General features: G+C 41.4%; 1 protein-coding gene across 1 annotated transcript in view; it reads left to right on the top strand.

Annotated features, from left to right (window-relative positions):
• LOC133403640 (uncharacterized) overlaps positions 1-20,759 on the top strand; it is a 36,409-nt gene that overhangs the window by 5,095 nt on the left and 10,555 nt on the right. Inside the window, exons 6-49 of the mRNA XM_061678709.1 lie at positions 206-402; positions 482-585; positions 1,678-1,790; positions 2,779-3,015; positions 3,263-3,337; positions 3,419-3,654; positions 3,988-4,069; positions 4,154-4,297; positions 4,979-5,181; positions 5,297-5,406; positions 5,645-5,757; positions 5,839-6,015; positions 6,100-6,131; positions 6,384-6,481; positions 6,608-6,630; positions 6,725-6,746; positions 7,311-7,338; positions 7,412-7,490; positions 7,631-7,777; positions 7,858-8,069; positions 8,609-8,709; positions 8,936-9,054; positions 9,139-9,315; positions 9,396-9,436; positions 10,261-10,358; positions 11,524-11,546; positions 11,625-11,646; positions 11,720-11,747; positions 12,510-12,594; positions 12,675-12,821; positions 13,814-14,025; positions 15,245-15,348; positions 15,576-15,694; positions 15,785-15,940; positions 16,502-16,716; positions 16,804-16,889; positions 17,351-17,481; positions 17,561-17,686; positions 18,009-18,199; positions 18,483-18,571; positions 19,327-19,454; positions 19,569-19,696; positions 19,999-20,116; positions 20,512-20,730. Coding sequence (XP_061534693.1) covers positions 206-402; positions 482-585; positions 1,678-1,790; positions 2,779-3,015; positions 3,263-3,337; positions 3,419-3,654; positions 3,988-4,069; positions 4,154-4,297; positions 4,979-5,181; positions 5,297-5,406; positions 5,645-5,757; positions 5,839-6,015; positions 6,100-6,131; positions 6,384-6,481; positions 6,608-6,630; positions 6,725-6,746; positions 7,311-7,338; positions 7,412-7,490; positions 7,631-7,777; positions 7,858-8,069; positions 8,609-8,709; positions 8,936-9,054; positions 9,139-9,315; positions 9,396-9,436; positions 10,261-10,358; positions 11,524-11,546; positions 11,625-11,646; positions 11,720-11,747; positions 12,510-12,594; positions 12,675-12,821; positions 13,814-14,025; positions 15,245-15,348; positions 15,576-15,694; positions 15,785-15,940; positions 16,502-16,716; positions 16,804-16,889; positions 17,351-17,481; positions 17,561-17,686; positions 18,009-18,199; positions 18,483-18,571; positions 19,327-19,454; positions 19,569-19,696; positions 19,999-20,116; positions 20,512-20,730 — 5,295 coding nt within the window. The remainder of the gene's footprint in view (positions 1-205; positions 403-481; positions 586-1,677; positions 1,791-2,778; positions 3,016-3,262; positions 3,338-3,418; positions 3,655-3,987; positions 4,070-4,153; positions 4,298-4,978; positions 5,182-5,296; positions 5,407-5,644; positions 5,758-5,838; positions 6,016-6,099; positions 6,132-6,383; positions 6,482-6,607; positions 6,631-6,724; positions 6,747-7,310; positions 7,339-7,411; positions 7,491-7,630; positions 7,778-7,857; positions 8,070-8,608; positions 8,710-8,935; positions 9,055-9,138; positions 9,316-9,395; positions 9,437-10,260; positions 10,359-11,523; positions 11,547-11,624; positions 11,647-11,719; positions 11,748-12,509; positions 12,595-12,674; positions 12,822-13,813; positions 14,026-15,244; positions 15,349-15,575; positions 15,695-15,784; positions 15,941-16,501; positions 16,717-16,803; positions 16,890-17,350; positions 17,482-17,560; positions 17,687-18,008; positions 18,200-18,482; positions 18,572-19,326; positions 19,455-19,568; positions 19,697-19,998; positions 20,117-20,511; positions 20,731-20,759) is intronic.

Below are 20,759 nucleotides of genomic sequence, written 5' to 3'. Positions count from 1 at the left end.
CGGAGATCTGAACACAAACGAAGCTCCAACACATGTAGATAGACCATATAACAATAATTATGGGCATACATTATTTATCCTCTGAGAAGAACAACTGAAATGACTGTTGTACTGAGAAGCAGGGAGAGGAGCTGAGTCTTCGGGACAGTACATCCGTCAGTATGTTTGTCTTACACTAACCTCCTGTCCCCTCATGTTGTGACAGAGATCCAGCGCGAGGGGAGCGCACATCAGCCTGCAGGGGGGGCTCTTTTTGGACCCTGACGCGGAGCCTCTCCACAATGAAGCCCTGGTACAGATGTGGATGGAGGTCAAGATGAAACCGCTGTTGAAGTCAATCAACAGACACGTCCTGGCCTGCCTCAGCACCAAGAACTTCAGCTGCTCCACCTACCAAACAATGTACAGCCGTCGCCCGTCACGTGACCCAACGCCATCTCCGTGATGGTGGCCTTCTGAATGCTCTGCTCACTTCTCACAGGGTGAAGGAGCTCAGCCAGCATTTCTCTGAGATGATTCCTGCCAGACAAAAATGGATCTACTCATTCTTCATGTATCCCTACCTGTCACGAAACGGAGTCAATGGTAATGCATAAGGGTTTTATGATTTTGTTTTGATTTATGGAGTTATTCTCAATCTCATCGAATGGCAATGACCTGTGGGGTCCCTCAAGGGTCAGTTCTTGGACCCCTCCTGTTTTTTTTCTTTGTTTTTGAATGTTTTTAATCGTGTAAAGCGCAATGAGTTACCTTGTGTATGAAATGCTCTATATAAATTTTCTTTGCTTATACGTGACCACCACAATGGATTTGCGATTAAAGTGTAGATTTGAAGAGATTTTACAAAAATATGACATCATTAGGAGTGACTTTGTTTTAAGGGGATCAAAAATATTTGTATAAAGTAAAATTGTCAGCCATATAGGTTTCTGGCATTCTTATCATCATAATACACAAAATGAAAGGAGGGATAGTCAGTACTGCCATCCTAGCATGTAGCAACTTATCCCGACCCCTCTAATGACTGTTTTTCAAAAAAGACGAGCAACAAATCTGGCATGTTAATGAAAACTTCTCTGAGACTCCCTCTAGAAAAGCGGTTAACCCCCCCTCGTTCAGACTAACAAATAGTGCTTGCACAAAGACACCTCTGGCTAATTTTGCTAGCTAATGCTAATCTGCGCTGTCGCTGCAGCTTTCCTTACCTTTTGACTTTGACATGGTTGTGGTACTATGTAGCCTGGTGCCCGGACTCCAGCCATCTCTACACAATGGCGGATCTTCAGGCAGGCAATGTGAAGCACTTATTATGTAAATTTGTAGTAGTGTGAAGTGTGACATCACAATTCAGCAACATTCAAACGGCTCGCTTCAAGACACATTTTATGAAATATGGAGAGAACAAAAGACTTTGTAAATTCACTTTCACACTTGATGGGTGTGCAGGCACTCCAGAGACCCAAGTATTTGCGTAAAAGCCAATAAAAAACTAATTATTTTTAAAATACCACACCTTAAAATACATTTGAAGAGCACCGAGGAACCAAAACACTATAACAACCCACTTTGTGTGATGCTACAACAATAATAAACATATTGGTAAAAGAAGATAATGTGTGAATCTATGTGAAATGTACAGTATTTACTTTATATATTTTTGTTGTTGTCTCTGTTCAGGTTGCGTGAATTCAAACGAGAGCAGTGAAGAATGGCTGATGAAGAATTTTGGCTCCTTCAGGGTCATGGCTAGAATATACGACTTACCAGCGCTTAACATAGTTTTCAGTGGTGTGAGTCCCATTCTGCAATTTTTTAAATTAGTTTTTATAATGATGCCTGACAGAAAATAAACATCTCTAACCCAAGGGTGGGCAAACCTTTGTGCTCAAGGGCCACATTTGATTTTTTAAATGGACAGATGGCGCAGGCCACTCAAAGATGTGGTTAAAAAACAAAATATTAAAATGTTATTGTAAAAATAGTCTATTCTAAAAATATATTTTACTTTAATTTATTTATTGAATTCTATTATTTATAATTATTTAGTTTTGATGAGTTAACCAATTATTATCAATAAAACATTTATTAAACATGAGCTGCATCTGTAAAAATATATTTTTTACATGCATGAATAAGAACTAAATAAAATGTATAAATACATGTAGAATGTCATATAATTTTACTCATACTTTTTTTCATTTTGAAATGGTATTATTCAAAATTACATTAAAATTAATAAATGTATTTTGTATTAAAATAAATCAAGCTGAAAAAAAATACAAGTACCGCTTATCCTCACCAGGGTCGCGGGCGTGCTGGGCGAGAGGCAGGGTACACCCTGAACTGGTCGCCAGCCAATCGCAGGGCACATATAAACAAACAACCACTCGCATTCACAGCTACGCGCAATTTAGAGTCTTCAATCAACCTACCGTGCATGTATTTGGAATGTGGGAGGAAACAGTAGTACCCGGAGAAAACCCACGCAGGCACGGGGGAGAACATGCAAACTCCATGCAGGCGGGGTCGGATTTGAACCCCGGTCCTCAGAACTGTGAAGCAGATGTGCTAACCAGTCGCCCACCGTGCCGCTATTCAACCACTTATTTAATGAAATTAATGAATACAAAAATTAATAAATACAATTGAAGTTACCAAACTCATAATAATGTCAATGCTTGGCGGGCTAGATTAAAGGACGGTGCAGGGCATATGTGGCCCTCGGGCCATACGTTGCCAGGCCCTCCTCTTATCCCTTCTCATCTCTTCTCGACACAGCTGGAAGTTCTTCACCTGCTGTCTCCGGCGCAGAAGGCTGAGCTGCTTTTGAGGCCCGAAGTGGCGGATTTGACCAACGAATCCCTCTCCCTAGTCTTCCACAGTTTGATGGCAGATCGCCCACCAGCCTACAACACCGCGGATTCTGGAGGGAACCACAACTGGAACGAGTCTGGATACCCTCAACCGACATATAGCCCGGATTTACCTCCATCCCCTCACAACACTCTCAGAGAGGTTTGGGAACTGTGCACTATTTTCTTGCTGTAAGATTGGGGCTTCATAAACCTTTTTCAGTGCAAAACCCAAATTATAAATTACATTCCTCCCTGGATCCTGAAATGACCAAAATAATGCTGACTTGCCATAACGTAATGACATTACAGTAACTGACATCAATGCTTCTTAATCTTAGGCCTTTGAATGAATAGAAGAATTGTTGCACAATTTATCTTAATACAGTTCATCTCTGGCCCACGTCCAGGTGTTCCAAGGCATCACGTTGGCTTTCAGACCAATCAAGAGCTTCGTTCATAGTTTTGTCACCTTCACCAAACAGGTACAAACATTCACTCATCGTCGAGGCACATACTGACTGTACACAAGTGCGTCAATGAATATTTCACATTCCATATCCCAGAGAAATGTGTCGGAAATAAAAAGCAGCACCCTGATGCGGTTCCTGCTCAACTGGACTCTAGTGGAGATGGCGAGTCACTATAGGCCCAATCCGGCACCCGTCGCACTGGAGGCGCCAGAATTGGACAAGATGGAGGGCTGGTACCGAAGCGTCGTCCTACCCATACTGCGGAGGTTTTCCGACGACGACGAATACCTGATGAGTGACCACCTCATGCTCACCTTCCAACACGTGTTGTATGTCCCACTTACACTTCAGTAAACCTTCTAAAAATCTTCTATCCTGGTTATGTTGTTGTATATGTTATGTTCATTCAATCCATTTGGTCGCTAAGAAGTGCTAAATGTTGTGTATGTAGGGGCCTCACACTTCTGAGGTTGGGGGTTCCTGTGTGAGATTGAGAACCAACCCAGGGTGTACCCCGCCTTGAGGCATGAGCTCACCCGAGGATAGGTGGTTTAGAAAATGGATGGATGGATGGATGGATATACTGTAGGACCGTCAGATAGCAGCAAGACTCTTCAGTGTGTTTTTGTATGTATGATGCGGTGGTACATTATGTCCTGCAGCTACTTGGATCACAATGCGGACAATGGAACAGCCGACGTCCAAGATGTTTGCAGCGTCACTCTTGATGGAAATCCTTGTGGGGTAAAAAATAATAATTATAATTAATTGAATATATATATATATCATTTGTGTTTGTCAAAATTATTTCTCTTTCTCGCCCCACAGTTGACAGATGCGGTGGGAAACGTGGCACGCATCATGCACTGCACAGCTCGTACCAACCTGACCATGTCAGAGGGTAACATCATGAGACTGATTTTGGAGCTGACGGAACGTCTCAATTTACTGATACAGGAGTTTGCCACAGCTGTGAGTCCATGAACCAGTCTACTATTCAAATGTGTCTTTTATACAATTATGGCTAAAAGGTGCCAATGTTTTAAGCCATGACTGTATCTATGTATGTACTGTATGTATATCTACTGTATATATTTTGGAGGGGGGCTGGAACTGAATAATGGCATTTCCATGGGGAAAGATGATTTAAGATTTAAGTGTTTTGAGTTACAAGCACGGGCACGGAACAAATTCAACTCGTATCCCAAGACAACACTGTCCATCCATCCATCCATTTTCTGTACCGCTTTATCCTCACTCGGGTCGCTGGCGTGCCGGAGCCCATCCCAGCCGTCTTCGGGAGAGAGGCGGGATACACCCTGGACTGGTCACCAGTCAATCGCAGGGCACATATAAACAAACAACCATTTGCGCACACATTCACACCTAAGGGCAATTTAGAGTCTTCAATCAACCTACCATGCATGTTTTTTGGGATGTGGGAGGAAACCGGAGTTCCCGGAGAAAACCCATGCAGGCACGGGGAGAACATGCGGGGCCGGGATTTGAACCCCGGTCCTCAGAACTGTGAGGCAGAAGTGCTAACCAGTCCTTACCATGAAGACAACACTGTCTTTTCTGTAATTTGCATGTTGTTGCACGTCAATTCGGTTGCACGTCGATTCAACACGAGGGCTTCCTTTGCGTTTGCAGAACTTCACTGAGGTGGCGTCTGACTTCCGGGAGATCTTTAGCGAGGCCAACTCTCCCGCTCTTAGTCAGGAAAACCTGCAAGACCCGCAATTCGTCACCATGTGGTTCCATATCAAGCTGTCACCCCTCCTTCCCAACATATCCGCCGACTTGCTCTCCTGCCTGAGCTACAACAACTTCTCCTGTCCCGCCTACCAAACCCTGTGAGTTCGCCACTGATTTCCTCTCACGCTGACACACAACCGTGTGTTTATATACAAGGCGGAATCGCTGTTAAATGTTTCTAGTAATAATATTTATCATTTGTCACTGCCGCAGTGTTGCTCTCCTCAGTAAACACGTGAGCTACCTGGATCCCCATGCGATGCACCACCAAAACATCTTCACGCACTTCATCTACTCATTCCTGTGGCGTCACAACATGTCCGGTGAGTAAAAAGAAAATTACCCTACACTTTGGTGAGGCTCTGGATAATGGTGTAGCCACAGGAAATTCTTCAAACTTGATTTTTTTATTATTTTTTTTTAATGTAATAATTCTCAAAACATTCTCATTAAAATTACAATTTTGCTGGTATAATATTATTAAAATGCTGGGGTTTTTGTAATATACCAAATGACACCAAGATAGATTCTTTTAAACTAGTAATTATTTGTACGTTTCAGACCCATGTTTCTCAACTAATAACAGCAGAGAATGGCTGCGGAAGAATTTTGGTTCCTTCTCACAAGTCGCTAACATCACAGACTTCTATGACCTCAACCCAAACTTCTTAGGAGTGAGTCACACAAATCAGAACTCAGTCAAGCGAAGGCTCGACCGCATGGTGTTGACATTTTTCTCCCCATTGCCTCCCCAGTTGGAGGTTCTGGACCAGCTGACTCCAAGACAGACAGCCCAACTGATGCTGCTGCCTCTCCCGACTCCTCCCGAGAAGGACGTCGTCGTCAGACAGGTGTTCGCATTCCTGCTGGAGTCCCCCAGAGAGAGGAGGCTTCAAGAGGTCTTGCGTGAGCTGGTCTTGCTGGCTAAGGAGGTGATTGCTCTGACAGGTCCTATGGTGATGCTCAGCAGTATTTCAAAACCAGGAGAGTGAGCTAAACCATTTTGGATTTTGCAGGTCAGATTTCCCTGTGCAGTCTACAAACCTATGTAAGTATTTTCATAAATGACTGAGGACATCTTTGGTCGAAAACAATTGACTGCGCTTAAAAAAAGTATTTTAGATAAACATTTTGGGGGTCTGGAACGGAATAATGGCATTTTCATTCATCTCAGGGAAGAAAGATGATTTGCGATAACGGTGATTTGAGTTACAAACGTGGGCACAGAACGAATTCAACTCGTATCTGCTGTAGTTATGTTACTCTTTTTTTTTTTCAAAATTGTGTTAACCTTTTTCAGTCTTGAGCAGTTGCAAAGAGTCATAGTTTCTGTGCCTCCTGACATGGAATTCCTCATTCGGAAGAAAGTGGCGCAACTCATCCAAGTCACGCCGGAAGGTAGAGAAGACTTTCTCAAAGACACATACATTACATTCACGACATGAGCAAATTATTTATATTGTTGTATAAATATTGCGGCTGTAAACTAGACTTGAATGTGTGATTTTTCTGTTTCTCTCCTAGAGTGTGTGGCTGACAACATCAAGGTGAGGGTTACCCTACCTACATTTACTGTACATTTGACCCTATTGGATAATATTCTATATCAGTGCAACTTTAACCCACTCTGCTTTTCCACAGTGCTTGATGATCCAGATCAATGGTAAGGAGTTCTTTAAAAAGTAATATATTTGTCTCCCAATGGCAATGTTATAAATCACATACATTGCATTATAAAAATTGACAACTAAAAGAAATGTATCTACCAGGCACATTGACAGAATTGCTCAGATTGTTTTTCCTGGTGATGTCACTTGTTACTAGGCAGAGTTCTGAGGGACCAATCATAACTGCAGCAGAAATACAGTAAATTGGCATACTGTATATCACTCATCAATCAGAGCCTGTATAACTAATTTGTATTAAATATAAAATACAGTGAACCCCGCTCCTCAACTCCAATTTTTTCCCTTGACACCACAAGATAGCAGAAGCACAAAAAAAACACAAATAGAGATAGGAGAGGTCCCCCACGCCTCCAAAATCCAGGAATCGCCGAATTTGAAAATGCCGAAGCGTGAATATTGAGGGGTTCACTGTTTTGTATTTTGTCAGCACAGTGCGGTAGTGGTTAGCATGTACGCCTCACAGTCAAGAGGTTCTGGGCCACCCTGTGGAACTCCTCAAAACATGCAGGTAATAATTGTGATTCTGTCCAATTTTACAGCGACAGACGTCTGCAAGGGAATCAACAGGTATGTTGTAAGCTAAAGTTGTAAATCGCCACCCTGCGTGCCTTTTTGTTGTCCTAATGTGCTATTTACGCAGCTCCGACCTTCATTTGGCCCTGAGTACATCTGCGGACGTCCCCTGCAACTTTACCTTGGAAGAATACGCGTGTGCACAGGTGACATTTTATATTTTACTTTTCTTTTACTATTACTTGTGTGTTTTCCAGTGGTGGGCCATCAGAGGCAGCAAGCCCTTTTCTGATAGCCGAAACACCATAAAAAGTACTGACCTATTAATATGCATTCCCACATCCAGCTGCAGAACTTCACGGCCAATCAGCTGGCGTCTCTTCTGTTGTGTAATCTGCCCAGCAACACCAAACGTTCTGTAGTGCTATGGAAGACCCTGCTCAATAAGTTTTCCCCCATCTTGGATCCGGCTTTGGACATCCTAGCCAGCATGGTTAGTGAAGGAAGGAAGTCACCATCGTAAATGAATGAAGGACAGACAGTACAAACAAGTTTTAATTTTTTTTTGCATAGCCCGAGAACCCAATCGGACCTTCGGCGCCTGAGATTCTGGATGTGATCGGTGAGATCCGCGTAGCGCTGCTGAGCGACAGTCAGCTAAAGAACGGCAGCGTCATCGCTAAGTGGTTTTTGGGGCGTCTGAAGGGCTTCCTGCCAAGGGCGTCTGCCAATTTCCTACGCTGTCTGAGCCACAGGAACCTCAGCTGTCAATCGTACCAGCAAATGTAAGCAAAGAAGAACAATGAAACACCCTTCATAAATGAAATACTTAATAGGAAAAGAAACCTAACAGAATCATCGATAAAATCGATGTATCTGAATCCCTAGTCGATTGACTGGAAATGACTCGCTAAGCAAAAAATAATGTTTATACTGCTCATCTTAAACTAACTAACTAGTCCATTTTTAGCTTCTAATTTAAGTGAAATTCTCATTATACCAACAAGCTTGTTATATTAAAGGTTAGTATATTTACAGCCCAAGTGCAGTGATGTGATGTTTTCATGGCATGTTTCTCGGAAATTTACTTGGAAATTACACAATAGCTACTGAAATGTTCACCCAGCCTCTTCTATAACTCATATATTTTATTGATTTAACACAACCCTATGAAAACAAGTATTTTGAATAATAGTACAGTAATAGTCTTTTTGTTGTTGTTGTTGTTAAAAAAATGCAACCAAGGATGTGCTGGGCTTCCATAAGAATGTGAGGAGTCTCGTGAAAATATGAAACTGCTTTTTGCTGCTCTTTTCAATGTTAGCCTGGACGTCTTCAAGCAACACTATGACAACATCCCGGAGAGGCAGCGGATTGTGATCCTGCGGGACTTCGTCATGAGTTTCCTGTCTCGTCCATTCTCAAGTGAATTAAAACTATTGCTATTGAAATAGCTTTTGAAACTGTTCTGCCAAGGTTTTAGGTAACAATTTGACAATAACTGCGATACCACTGTATATGCATTAGCTCCATAAATGTTGGGAAACACTATTTAAAAATAACTTGTTTGGAATCCACAGTTTGGGGTCTTACTTTGGAGGGTCCACTGTCAATATAAAATAAAAATCCTATACTACTTGACTGTGTGCAGGCTCAGGTTGCCTATTGGGATTCAACAACAGTGCAGAGTGGCTGATGGCGAATGTGGGTCCATTTTCCCAGTTTTTGACCCTCAAGGAGATTCTGCAGCTCAACTCTGAGTTCAATCCTGTGAGACATCACTTTTGATAACAAACAGACCATAGTTTCTCTAACCATTTTGCAAATAACACCGTAATCGTTGCCTCTCTTTAGCTGGAGGCCCTGCCTCTTCTGTCTTCACGGCAACGAGTAGAGCTGCTGTTCACTCCGCTACCCGCTCTCCTTGAGACAGACGTCATCAACGCGCTGTTTGATCAACTGACCGACTCGCCCGAGGAATATTTGAAAATCCCTGAATTCCTCACACACCTTCTTGGTTACCTTCAACCGGTGAGTAACAATCAGTGGAAGGTTCGAAGGACAAAGTGATTCTTGACGGTAACCACTTTTTCTTTTTTTTCCCTTTTCAGCCGTTCAAAGGAAACCTTTCCTGTTCCTCATACAAAACGCTGTGAGTTCACACCTGAAATGTCTTTCAAAGTAGAAATTATGCCTTTTTTGCCCCAAAATTGAATAAAAGGTCTCTGACATTCTTTGGTCAAAATACACAAATATTGTGGGGGGTGGTTCTGTCTCATGCAAATACAGAGTACGGCCTTCATTACCATGACGACCACCTCCTCGGCTTGTCAAATAAGCATCTTTCTCCCAAATATCCCAACACTTCTTGTGCCTTTTTATTTAAAGCGACTAGCAACAAATATAGTGAGTTTTTGTGTTGTTATTGGAGACTTCGGGGTACTCTGAGGCTTCCTCCAGAGAAGGATGTTTCCTCCGTGTCCAGACTGCAAATGAATAGCGTGTGCACAAAGCAACCACTGACGTATTTAACGTTTAATATAAAGCGGCTAATCAGATTCCATTGTATGTTCACTTTTGGAGGCAGCATTTCATTCAAGCTGCCAAATTAAACTTTAGTGTAGTTAGTGGTTTGTCGCATGATTTCACCAAATAACGCAAATACCCCCCAATCCAACAACCTAGCTGTACGAGGAAGTGCTGGTTACCACTAATTCTGGTAACACTGTTGGTTAATCTGTGCAATAGGCAAATAACTACATTCCACAATTGATGGGTGGACAAGCACTTGAGAGACTACTATTTGTATTCATCATTAAAAAGTACATTTTCACAGTATATTCCCTGACACAAAATGGTTGAATCGAGGCATCCGTCCAGCCATTCTCTACACCGCTTATGTTCACGACATCCCATGTCCCCTTTCAAATGGAAGATTTTAAGAAAGGAAATGTGTTTACTGTTGCCGTGCTCCAGTTTCACAAGGCTGGAATTGGCCGTGGCGACTGTTCCTCTCCACGTGGCGTCGTCAATCACCTCCAGTAAGGTGGAGCTGGTCGAGCTCGTCCCGCCTGGTGAGATACGCACGCAAAGTAACACAGGATTGACAGATGGAAAATGCAAATTTATTGGGTTTTTTTTACTCACAAAACAATTCATTCGGGATACTCACACAATCTAATGAGATACCAGACTATATTAACAGTAGGACAATATTCTCCAATTCTAAATACAATAGGTTAGTTTTCACCACCACTCTTAAAGAGATATTAATTAAACAATATATTAATTAGTGTGGTTGTAGATTGCCGTACTATAGAGTTTATACGATTATTCATACGCCAGACCAAATTTGAGAATACGATAGAACAGAATAGAGTTTGCCTTTCTTCATCCCACGATCGACAAAATGTTTTTAGACAACACTGGGTGGCTATGTACTGCACAGTTAACTGAAGAATAATATGTTTAAATCAAGAAATAAAAACTAAGTACAACATAAGGTCATATGAGACAAACAGTGAAGTGGCAGATGAACAAGAATGAATAAATAATAATGCAGTTAGTGAGTGCTAAATAAAGAAATATAGTTAAAAAGTAATACAATGTAATAATAATAATAATAATAACAATAAATACACTCTATAAGATAAATAAAGTAATGATCATATAGTAATATTGCATTAATTAACAAAACAAATAATATTTAAAAAACTGTACATGAGTATAGGAAAAAATGCAGTGGCTGTGTTGTATTAATAAACATACGTAAATAATATAAAGGTTGTAAATAATTTTAAATGACTCACCTTTTTTCATTGTACTGTATGTCTGAAACCTCTTCTTACATTTCCCCCTTTGTTGTGTCATTTTGTGTAAAAATTCATTTGATAAAAATGAACTCAAACTCCAAATTTGGCCAGGGTATCATTCATTTTTGGCTTCACTGTGGACTGGATTGGTAATATTTGTGATACCTACTCAACATATCAGAGAACATTTTCTGTACACTTTAACACCACAATAAACTACAACCACAATAATTAGCATTGTTAAATGCATATCTTTCTGACAATGTCGATCAAACCATTATTTTCTTCATATTGGATCTCATTAGATTGTGTCTTTGAACCTCATAAAATTTCTAGTGGGTTTGGTCACAGGACTGTTACTTAATTATCATTTGGGCATTTAATATATATTTTGTAGTAAAATTTGAATTTGGATATTTTTTTACAGGTTGCATCATATACAGTGGAGAGGTGATACCCCTTTTTGCCTAGCTCTAAATTTTATTGCAGTACTGTATAACTATATTCAGTGTTTTTCTCTACCATCAGTGCACTGTAACTCCAATCAATGGTAAGTAATTTCTTACTTCATGTGGAACATAATGGTCTACTGTCACTCACTCGTGTCATGATGTTGTTCACAGCCACCGAGATATGTATGGGAGTAAACAGGTGAGTTCAGTTTTGACACAACTGCACGTCCTTTAGACAAGAACAATCCAAATCAGTGCGCACCACTGTCCTCTGTTTGAATTGGAATGAGAGAAGCTAGCTGTTGTGTCATGTGCGTGTGTTGATAAATCAATTGACAAGCTAACTGACTGGATGCCAATTAAAATTATAACTCCTATTAGCACACAGAGAGGAGCAGCAAAGTTAGGGTTTTAGTTTTTAGTTTTCAAAGTATTCACTTAAGTAAATTACTATTCATGTGTTTGACATTTTGTGCATTGCATTTCATATCACGGTCCAAAAAAAAAAAAAAAAAAGTCCAAGGTCCATTTTGGGTATTTTTAGTATTCACATTAGGGAGCTGCATACTGTAAATGTTTATGTAGAGGTGCTGCTCCATAAAAATTAGTTGTCTTCCCCCAGAAATTAGTAGGATTACAATCTGTTTGTTTTGTGAGACCAATCCATTCCTTTTTTGCTAGCGCTTTGCCAAAAAGTTTTATACTACGTTCACACCGAACGCGAAATGAGGTTTCGCCTCACGTTATGCGTATGTCTCATAAATGTGGGAATGAAATTCCATTACAATGTACAAAACAGTGAAATTAATCTAGCCTTTCATCCTAGAACCGCCCCTGTTAAGCAGTGTACAAAATTGATATTCTTGGCACATCATATCAATATTATAGCAATGATGACTCCACCAGTGTGCCTTACCATAAATATTATCTTATGATGACACATTTCACTTTTTACAAACAGCACAGCACTCCAACTCCAACTGGACAGCGGGACACAAGAAGGACGTTTCTGCGACTTTGCCGCGGAGCAAGTTGCGTGTGCATCGGTAAACATAACGCGTCTAGAATTGTGTTTTAATGTGGGCTTCAGTCATCACCCTCGCTCTGTTGTTCTTTCACGGCACAGCTGGCAGTGCTTACAGCTCCGGATCTGGCCATGATCTTTACATGTAGCCGCTTGGCAAACTCCAGCGGCTCTGTACCCGTCTGGAAGCTCCTCCTCACCAAATCCTTTCATTTGCTGAACCAGTCTCTGGACCTTCTCGCCAACATGGTAGTAAAACCTACAACGATCATCTAGTTCAGTGATTCTCAACCTCTGTGAGGGATCATCATAAATGATGATCATTTTGCTACAAATAATGCTTCTTTGTTCAGCTACTGTGCTTAAGCCAGTGAGCAGTGGGCAGAGCAATAAAATGCTGATCAACTTGTGTATCCACTCATACGACAAAATCATATCTTTGTATTCAACTAAACAATCCCAGATTTCACACTAAGACAATTTGTGAGTACATTTGAGACAAGATCGTCATTAATTCAGTAAAAAGTATACCTTAATTTACGAATACTTATGTTTTTTGAGTTACAGGCCCTTCCTTGGTCGATTTCTTCGCTCTGGGTTGTGAGCTAAAATTTGAACAAAAAGCAAGTTTCATTTGTGTGCATGGAGAGCGACAGTCAGACTGTCAATCGTGTATTGAATGGGATGAAGTGTCAAACACGCAAATACCAAACGAAAACACTCGTAACGAGGATGGGGATGACCCTCAAACTGAACTAACCACGTGGTAAATGACCAGTAGGACTGAGGCCAGGCTCCTGATTTCACTCACTAAGACACAAACATGACAGTGCGTGTGGGACCTTTGACTTAATTACACGTTATAAAGCCAGTTTAATTATTTATTCTCTACGTTACAATTCAATCATTCTCTAATAAACAGTGCTATTTATCTCTATTAAAAACATGCCCAAATATGTTTTTTGGGGTGGGGGCTGGAACTGATTAATGGCATTTCAATTCAATCTAATGGAGAAAATGTAATTTAAGGATTCAAGGATCTTAAATTGTCATACTAATACAGATTTACACAAGATATGGCACGAAATTTCTTACTTGAGATCTCAGATTAGCCCAATAAATCTCAAGATTTATGAAATATAAATAGAATAAGAAAATAAGATGAAATAAGATGATTAAAAGTTGGGAAACTAAATGCTCAACTAGTCACAACAAGATGTGACATGTGCTTTATTTTGCAGACCTTTAACCCCCGGAATCCTGCTGCCTCCGCAATTTTGGACGCTATCCGTGAAGTACAACTGGACGCCTTGCCTGGAGCATACGTCAACGATCCCGACCTTATCGACCTCTGGTTCAACCGCAGGCTTCGTCCATTTCTCCACGCAGTATCGCCTGACTTCCTGTCATGTCTCACCACCAAGGACTTGAACTGCACCAGCTACCAACACATGTAAGACGTGTGAATTTGTAGCATGTTTATAACACAGTGGTGTCTTCAAATACTAATGACCCGACTTACAAGTTTTGTGAGATTCCAGCAGTTGTTCTACCGGTTTTTTGCTTTGACTTGCAAGTGAAGACTTGAGATGCAAGCGATGTATTGTGGCAGTGTACTCAACTCAACACACACTCAACAATAAGCACCAGTTTTAGCAAATAGTGAACAATTCATCAAAAAAAGGTGCAAGCTGTTGAATGCCCCTCACCGTTGAAGTTTACTGTCAAATTAAACATAAAAAAGCGAAATACACGTTATGTATTTAAAACAGCCAAACAACTACCTAAAGAAAGGCTCCACTACCTAAATGCTAACAAGGGCTGTCGATTATCCTGTAGATATTTTGTAATATTTTTTTTACTATTACATTTTATTCTCATTTGTGAAGGTGGGACTTCTATCCTTAAACGGCATATGTTGGCACTGAGTGTATGTTAGAAACTCTGTACAGAATTTTAGACAAAAAAAATAATATATATATATATATATATATATATATATCAGCCTTTGCTCAACGGTTAGCATTCACGATTAGCATTAGCGCGCTAACGATTACCATTTTAGGTTTAAAAAACGCTAAATACCATTCAGCTTACTCATACATCATGTTCTATGTGCATTACACGTCTCATAGTGTCTTAAAATCACTTACAGACGCTCCTCTGTCATTTTTGACAAAGTTTATCAGTGGCCCAAAACTGTGTCCATCAGCAATAAATGTTCGTATGAAACATTGGTTGCAAACAAGGTTCCGGGTGGAATTTTTCTTTTGTGTGTGTGTGTGTGTGTGTGTGTGTGTGTGTGTGTGTGTGGGAGGGGGTTCCTGGCGGAGGTTTGAGGCAGAAATTCTGTGTCGACCTCTTTTTGGAGTCGACTTAGCCGAGTAAATTTTTTTCCCCAGCACAAATGCTAACACTAATTACCATCTATGTTTCAGTATGGTTCACCAACAACATGTCAACAGACAATATAACAGTGTACTGAATAGTGATCATGTACTGTTTATCCTTGGCTTAGAATGACTAAAATTAGTGCGGCACTGATCCCAGAGAGGAGTGGAATTCTTATGAATCCCACTTGAGTGGACAGTGTTTTGAGCGTGTTCACCCAATGAATGAAACTCTTATCTCAAGGCATCACTGTAATTTAATCCACTTTTTCCTGACGACAGTGTGCAGGCTCTGAGTTACGTCCAGCCAAACATGAGCATCGCCGTACAGACGTCGGTTTTAACACGCTTCATCAAGATCTTCTTGACCCGCAAGGACACAGACGGTGAGTTGTGTGGATCGGTGGTCCATGTTATCTCATCAAATGATCCTTTTGTCTCCTCAAAGTGTTCTCTCACTGCATCGCAAGCATTCCAGTAGGACTTGATTGTTTTGATTTGACTTTTTCTCGTAATAAATGTATAATGTTTTGTGCAATGTAAATCTTACAATTTACTTCCCTGCTTACTTTTTGTCCTCTTTTTTTCTACTCCACATGTTTTTGTGGTCCAGATCCCGGCTGCATCACCCACAGCAAAAACAGCAGCGAATGGCTGCAGTTGAACTTGGGCGCCTTCTCCCACCTGGTGCTCATCAGCGAGCTTAAGATGCTCCATTCCAATTTCTCAGCGGTAATTTCTCACAGCTCTCTATTCCGTTTTTCTTTTGCTTCCATTCCCCAAATCCAATTGAAACATCCATATGTGTGCGCATGCGTGCAGTTCGAGGCCCTACCGCAATTAACGGTGAGACAGCTGGCTGACCTGTCCTCCATGCCGGGTCAACTCACCAGCCCTGCCCAGGTTGCCATGGTGATGAAGCATGTCCCAGACCGGCTGCTGCCCGGCTTCTTTGACGACTTCTCGCCCTCTATCATGGTGGGTGTCTGAGGAATTTAGAACACAATCACAGTGGTTCTAAGGAGCACATTTGGTTTGACCTTATTGGACAAACATCCACCCACATACAGTATAAAGAATATAGTTGGTGTAAATATTGCTTTTAAACATGAATGTATGTATTTGGGCGATTTGCAGCAGAAGAGTTGAAATGTTAATGAAAAAATAATAATAATTCATGAGGTTTACATTAGTCATGATTCATTTTCCCACAGTGAAAAAAATTACTTGATATGATCCAAATGGACAAAGTGAGGAGTCAGATTTCAGATACGCAGGTAAATCTAACTGCAATCGGTTTTCATTTGCCCTTTTCTCTTTTTGTGTAGTCGCAATGACAAGGTAGTATGCTCCCTGTTTTTTATTTTTGTTAATCACAAGTTTTGTTAGTCGCAAGTTAAGGCAACTTAAACAGTTCAATATGGAACATTTCGGAAGGGCAATGTATATTTGATCAATATTGTTTGCTGCAGTGAGGAAGGACCACCTTTTTTGGGCTCCTCAGTGTCACTGACTGTTGTCATCTCACATATTCTGCAGGGTAATGAAAGCATATATCCCGCCCCAGTGAGGTCAGCCATGTTGGAGGTTGTGTTCGATCGTGCGAAGCTCTTCGATCCAACCGTCAACGACTCGGTGGTCTCAGTGTGGCTCCTGTATCGACTGCCCCCCCTGCTCTTCCAACTATCTCCTCAGCACGTTTCGCCGTTTTTCAAAATCCTGGCGGCCAAGAACTGCAGCGTCGAGCGGCAAGGGTACGAGGAATAAACCGGTTCAACGTCCAATTGCCCGCGTTTCACATCAATGGTCACTGAGTGTTTTCTCATTCATGCATTCCTAAGAGTTAAGGGCCTCAATGACACCATCTCAAGTCTCAGTGAAGTCACACAGAAGGAAATACACAACCACATCATTCAGACTCTCCAAGGTAATCACACCATTTAAAGATAAACAAAGTTCAACGCAGACAGCCTACAGACAAGACTGGAACTCAGATTCTTTAGACAATGAGGCAGACACTTGGTAAAGAGATGCATCAAAACGAGTCAAAATGAGTCAAAACTTGACTGACAAATGACATGATGCCGTAATGCTAAGTTGATTTGCATCACAGATGATGAGCCTCACACATTTCTTTCTCTCTTTCACATTCTTTATTGGCATACAAATGTAAAAAAATAAAAATAATAAAGTAAATCACTGCAAATCTGGCAACCAGTCCAGGGTGTACCTCACCTCTCACCCGAAGTCAGCTGAGATAGGATCCAGCTTACCCCTAATGAGGACAAGCACTGTAGAAAATGAATGGATGGTTGTCTTTAAAAATGCTAGAATATCTCTGATTTATATCATCATTTAGTAAATGAAAATATTATATGATCGCCTCAGGACCAGCCCCTCTGCGTTGCTATGGCAACAACCAAAGTTACTACCTCTTCCTGGAGAGTTCATTTATGGGCTTCCAGCTACCCAACCTGACTACCTTCCTGTCCCTCATTCCTCAGGACCAAACGAAACAGGTGTGTGTCCACCAGGAAAACTCATTGTTAGCGAAAATCATCATGACAATAATCTACTTCGACTTTGTTGCGGATTTAGTTGGTGAACTCCATAACTCCATCCGAGCTTGGCGACTACCTCCGGCAGCCTGACATCGTTGACAAAGATGCCGAACTTTGCTCCATCTTCAGCAACTACCTCAAGACACCCTCGTTCTTGGAGAAGGTGTGTAAATATCAGCGGTGGGCCCTGTATTTGGTACCTGGGCCTTCAGTGGGCGCTGATCCACCATTTAAAGACCCACATAAGAGGCCGAAAAATTGTCCTGTAAATTTGACACATCACAGAAAAGAGTCTTGTTAAGAAGCCGGACAATGAATGAATGAAAAACAAAATCGCAAAGTGTGTGAAATCACGCTTCAAAATGGTTTGAAGAATTGAGACATTGCTACATTTCAGCTTCGAGATGCTGTGGGCATGTCGCTGAATGTTCTGAAAGTGTTCAGTGATGGCCTAACATTTTATTACTCTCATCTACTTACTGCAGGAGACACTCCCGGCGGCGGTGAGGAGGCCGACGCTACCCTGCGTCTGGCCTACGGCTCTCGGCAGCTCCACCAGATCGGATGTCGAAGCCTGGTTTGACCGACGCCTCGCTAACTACTTGAATTTCCTCACAAGGGATCTCATCAAAAACGTCACGACGTACAACGCCTCCTGCCTGGCCTTTCAGAAGTTGTACGTCCTCTGATTCGTAGCCTGTACTTATCTCCACCGAGGAGTTTTCCAATTAACCAATTTAAATGCTGAGCCCATTTGAACTATGTTGCTAATCAAAACAACAGCACCGACTGATCAACCAGTCACTCGGATCAATTAAAGTGTGGAGTGCCCTTGTGTAGTACTAAACATAATCACACATTGCATAACAAATAACTGCCTTTCCCCTAATGAAGGCCTGTAAATTTTCTCTTTACGTATCTCGTATGTTTTCACACAATGTCTTCTGGTTTTGTTTCAGTGTGTCGGTTCTTGGCATGTTCAACTTCTCTTCTGTGGACTTTGTGAGGCGAGACGTGTTCGACACCGTCACGACCTACCTCAACTCGGGTGGGTGCACGAAATGAAAGGTCGCACCTGTAAACTGTTTTTCTTTGTGGTTTTCTTTGTCACAATGAATACGTTTCATTTTCATAGTTAAAAGATTTGAACACAACAATGAAAGAGCTGAATCACTTTAGCATGCTCTCACTAGCCGGTTATTCTCAAAACGTTTTCATATGTCTATAAAATTGGGTAAATGCTGTAGTGTTTGCTTAATTTTAAAAATATATATTTCACTGGATTTTGTATTCAACTCAGCAGCATTCATTTAAAGAAATACAATTAGCATGCTGTGGCTACAGCGACCACTTTCGAACTCTTTAGCATGGACCAAACAAGCAAGATGAAATTGAATAAATATATTGCCTTTTTGCTGACCGATGCAAAAGTGATTTCAGTGAAACATGTCCCCAAAACTACAATATTACATTTTAGTTGTTACCAAAGTCAGCCGAAATCGATAGCTAGCCAGGTAGCTAACCCGGTTGAAAATATGAAGTAATGGACGATAAGTTGTTCTTTAACAAACATGAAAATACACATTTTTGCAATATTTTTACTGTGAACATAAGATTTAATTCACATTTGAACTGGAGGTAAATAATATCTGCCAACGTTTTATGCTTTTGGTATCGCATTTCACGTTTAGGGAAAATCGGCTGGTTGGTAATTTTACGTCCCACATAATAACGATAGCACTTGTCTAATCTGGATTCAAAGCGTTTCCAGTGAAAAACATATATATATTTTTTTAATAACAGCGTCGGAGCCGAAGTGTTACAACCCAAGCGACCCAGAGCTCAACTCAACAGCGTGGTTCGCCGAATACATCGGACCCTTCTTTGAATTCATCACTCTGGAAGATCTTCTTACGTTCGGATCCGCAGAGGTACTTCCAAGTAATATTTATTTTTTTATTTAGCTAATGTAGTCTATAATGTATATTAGATATGACGCACAGTCTAATTCGTGTGTTTAAACGATCTCCTCCTCTTGACTGCAGGTTCTCCAGGTGTTCACGGTGGACCTCCAGAACATCGCCATCTTCAACCAAACCGCCTTACCTGTCAACGTCAACAGCTACTACACACAACTGTTATACAAGCAGGACAGCAACTTCAACCCCTTACTGTGAGTGGCCATTCAATGATATGTGCTAGTCAGGACCAGTATGGCATCCTACTGGTTAGCACGTACGTCTCACAGCCAAGGGGTCCCGGGTTCAAATCTCTCGAACCAGTCCTGGGTGTACCAAGCCTCTCACATCTCAACTAGGATAAGCTCAACCCTAATGAGGACGAACACTATTGAAAATGGATACATGTGAAAAATCTGAAATCAAACAAGCAAAGTAAACTGAAAGAGGTACGCTATGTTTGTATTCTGTCTCATTAAGAATAATTAAAGGCAGTGCGACCGCTTTATCTTTGCAGCCTTCCTCTGCTGTTCCGCTGCTTCGTGCCGGGGATGGCGTTCAGCCAGTTGTCGGCAGATGAAAGTATGATAGTTCTGCACAACCTGACCCCCCTGTGCACTGACCTGGATCCGCTGGTGAGCTGCAGGATTTAGCACTTCACACTGTTGTTTAGCCCCGTTGCCTCACACAAAGAACCTACTACCTAGTGCATCTCTTCAGGCAGTGGTGGAGTACAGTTTTACGAGACTCAAAATTCTTGACTGTAAAAGATTGGCTGTCTTAGCCAGTTGTACACTGCCTGGCATTTACACGGAATTCATTCCACGAATATTCTGCCTTTGCCGGTATTATCAGAAGCCTCATTTACAAAGATAACCTGCGAAAGTTACCACATCAAATAATAGCTGACATTTTGCCTTATACACAGAACCCAACCAATCGGGCTATTACCACAAAATGACATCCTGTAATCAGATAAGCACAAAAAAAACCTACAAATAAAAATAAAAATGTCATGTTCTGCCGGTAGGTGGCCTCTGCTTTGGCACATAACCTCGGCGACGAGCTTGACGCCGCTGCCATCGTGGCCCTTGGCCAACAAAGCACCGGAATGTCAGTGGGCCAGATCAGGACGATCGCCTCCAAAGATCTACAAGAGGCCCTGAGCACAATGAGCAGTGTGTCGGGCTGGCGTGTAGGCCAGGCCAGGGCCATTGTTTTTGCTCTCATGTCCTCGGGGCTCATAGAGGTATTGCTCTTTTTTTAATTTGTTTTTAT

This window comes from Phycodurus eques, chromosome 6 (genome assembly GCF_024500275.1).
Source record: "Phycodurus eques isolate BA_2022a chromosome 6, UOR_Pequ_1.1, whole genome shotgun sequence".
Taxonomy (NCBI): domain Eukaryota; kingdom Metazoa; phylum Chordata; class Actinopteri; order Syngnathiformes; family Syngnathidae; genus Phycodurus; species Phycodurus eques.
The sequence above is the reverse complement of the archived record's forward strand: the minus strand, read 5'-3'. Positions and strand labels throughout refer to the sequence as shown.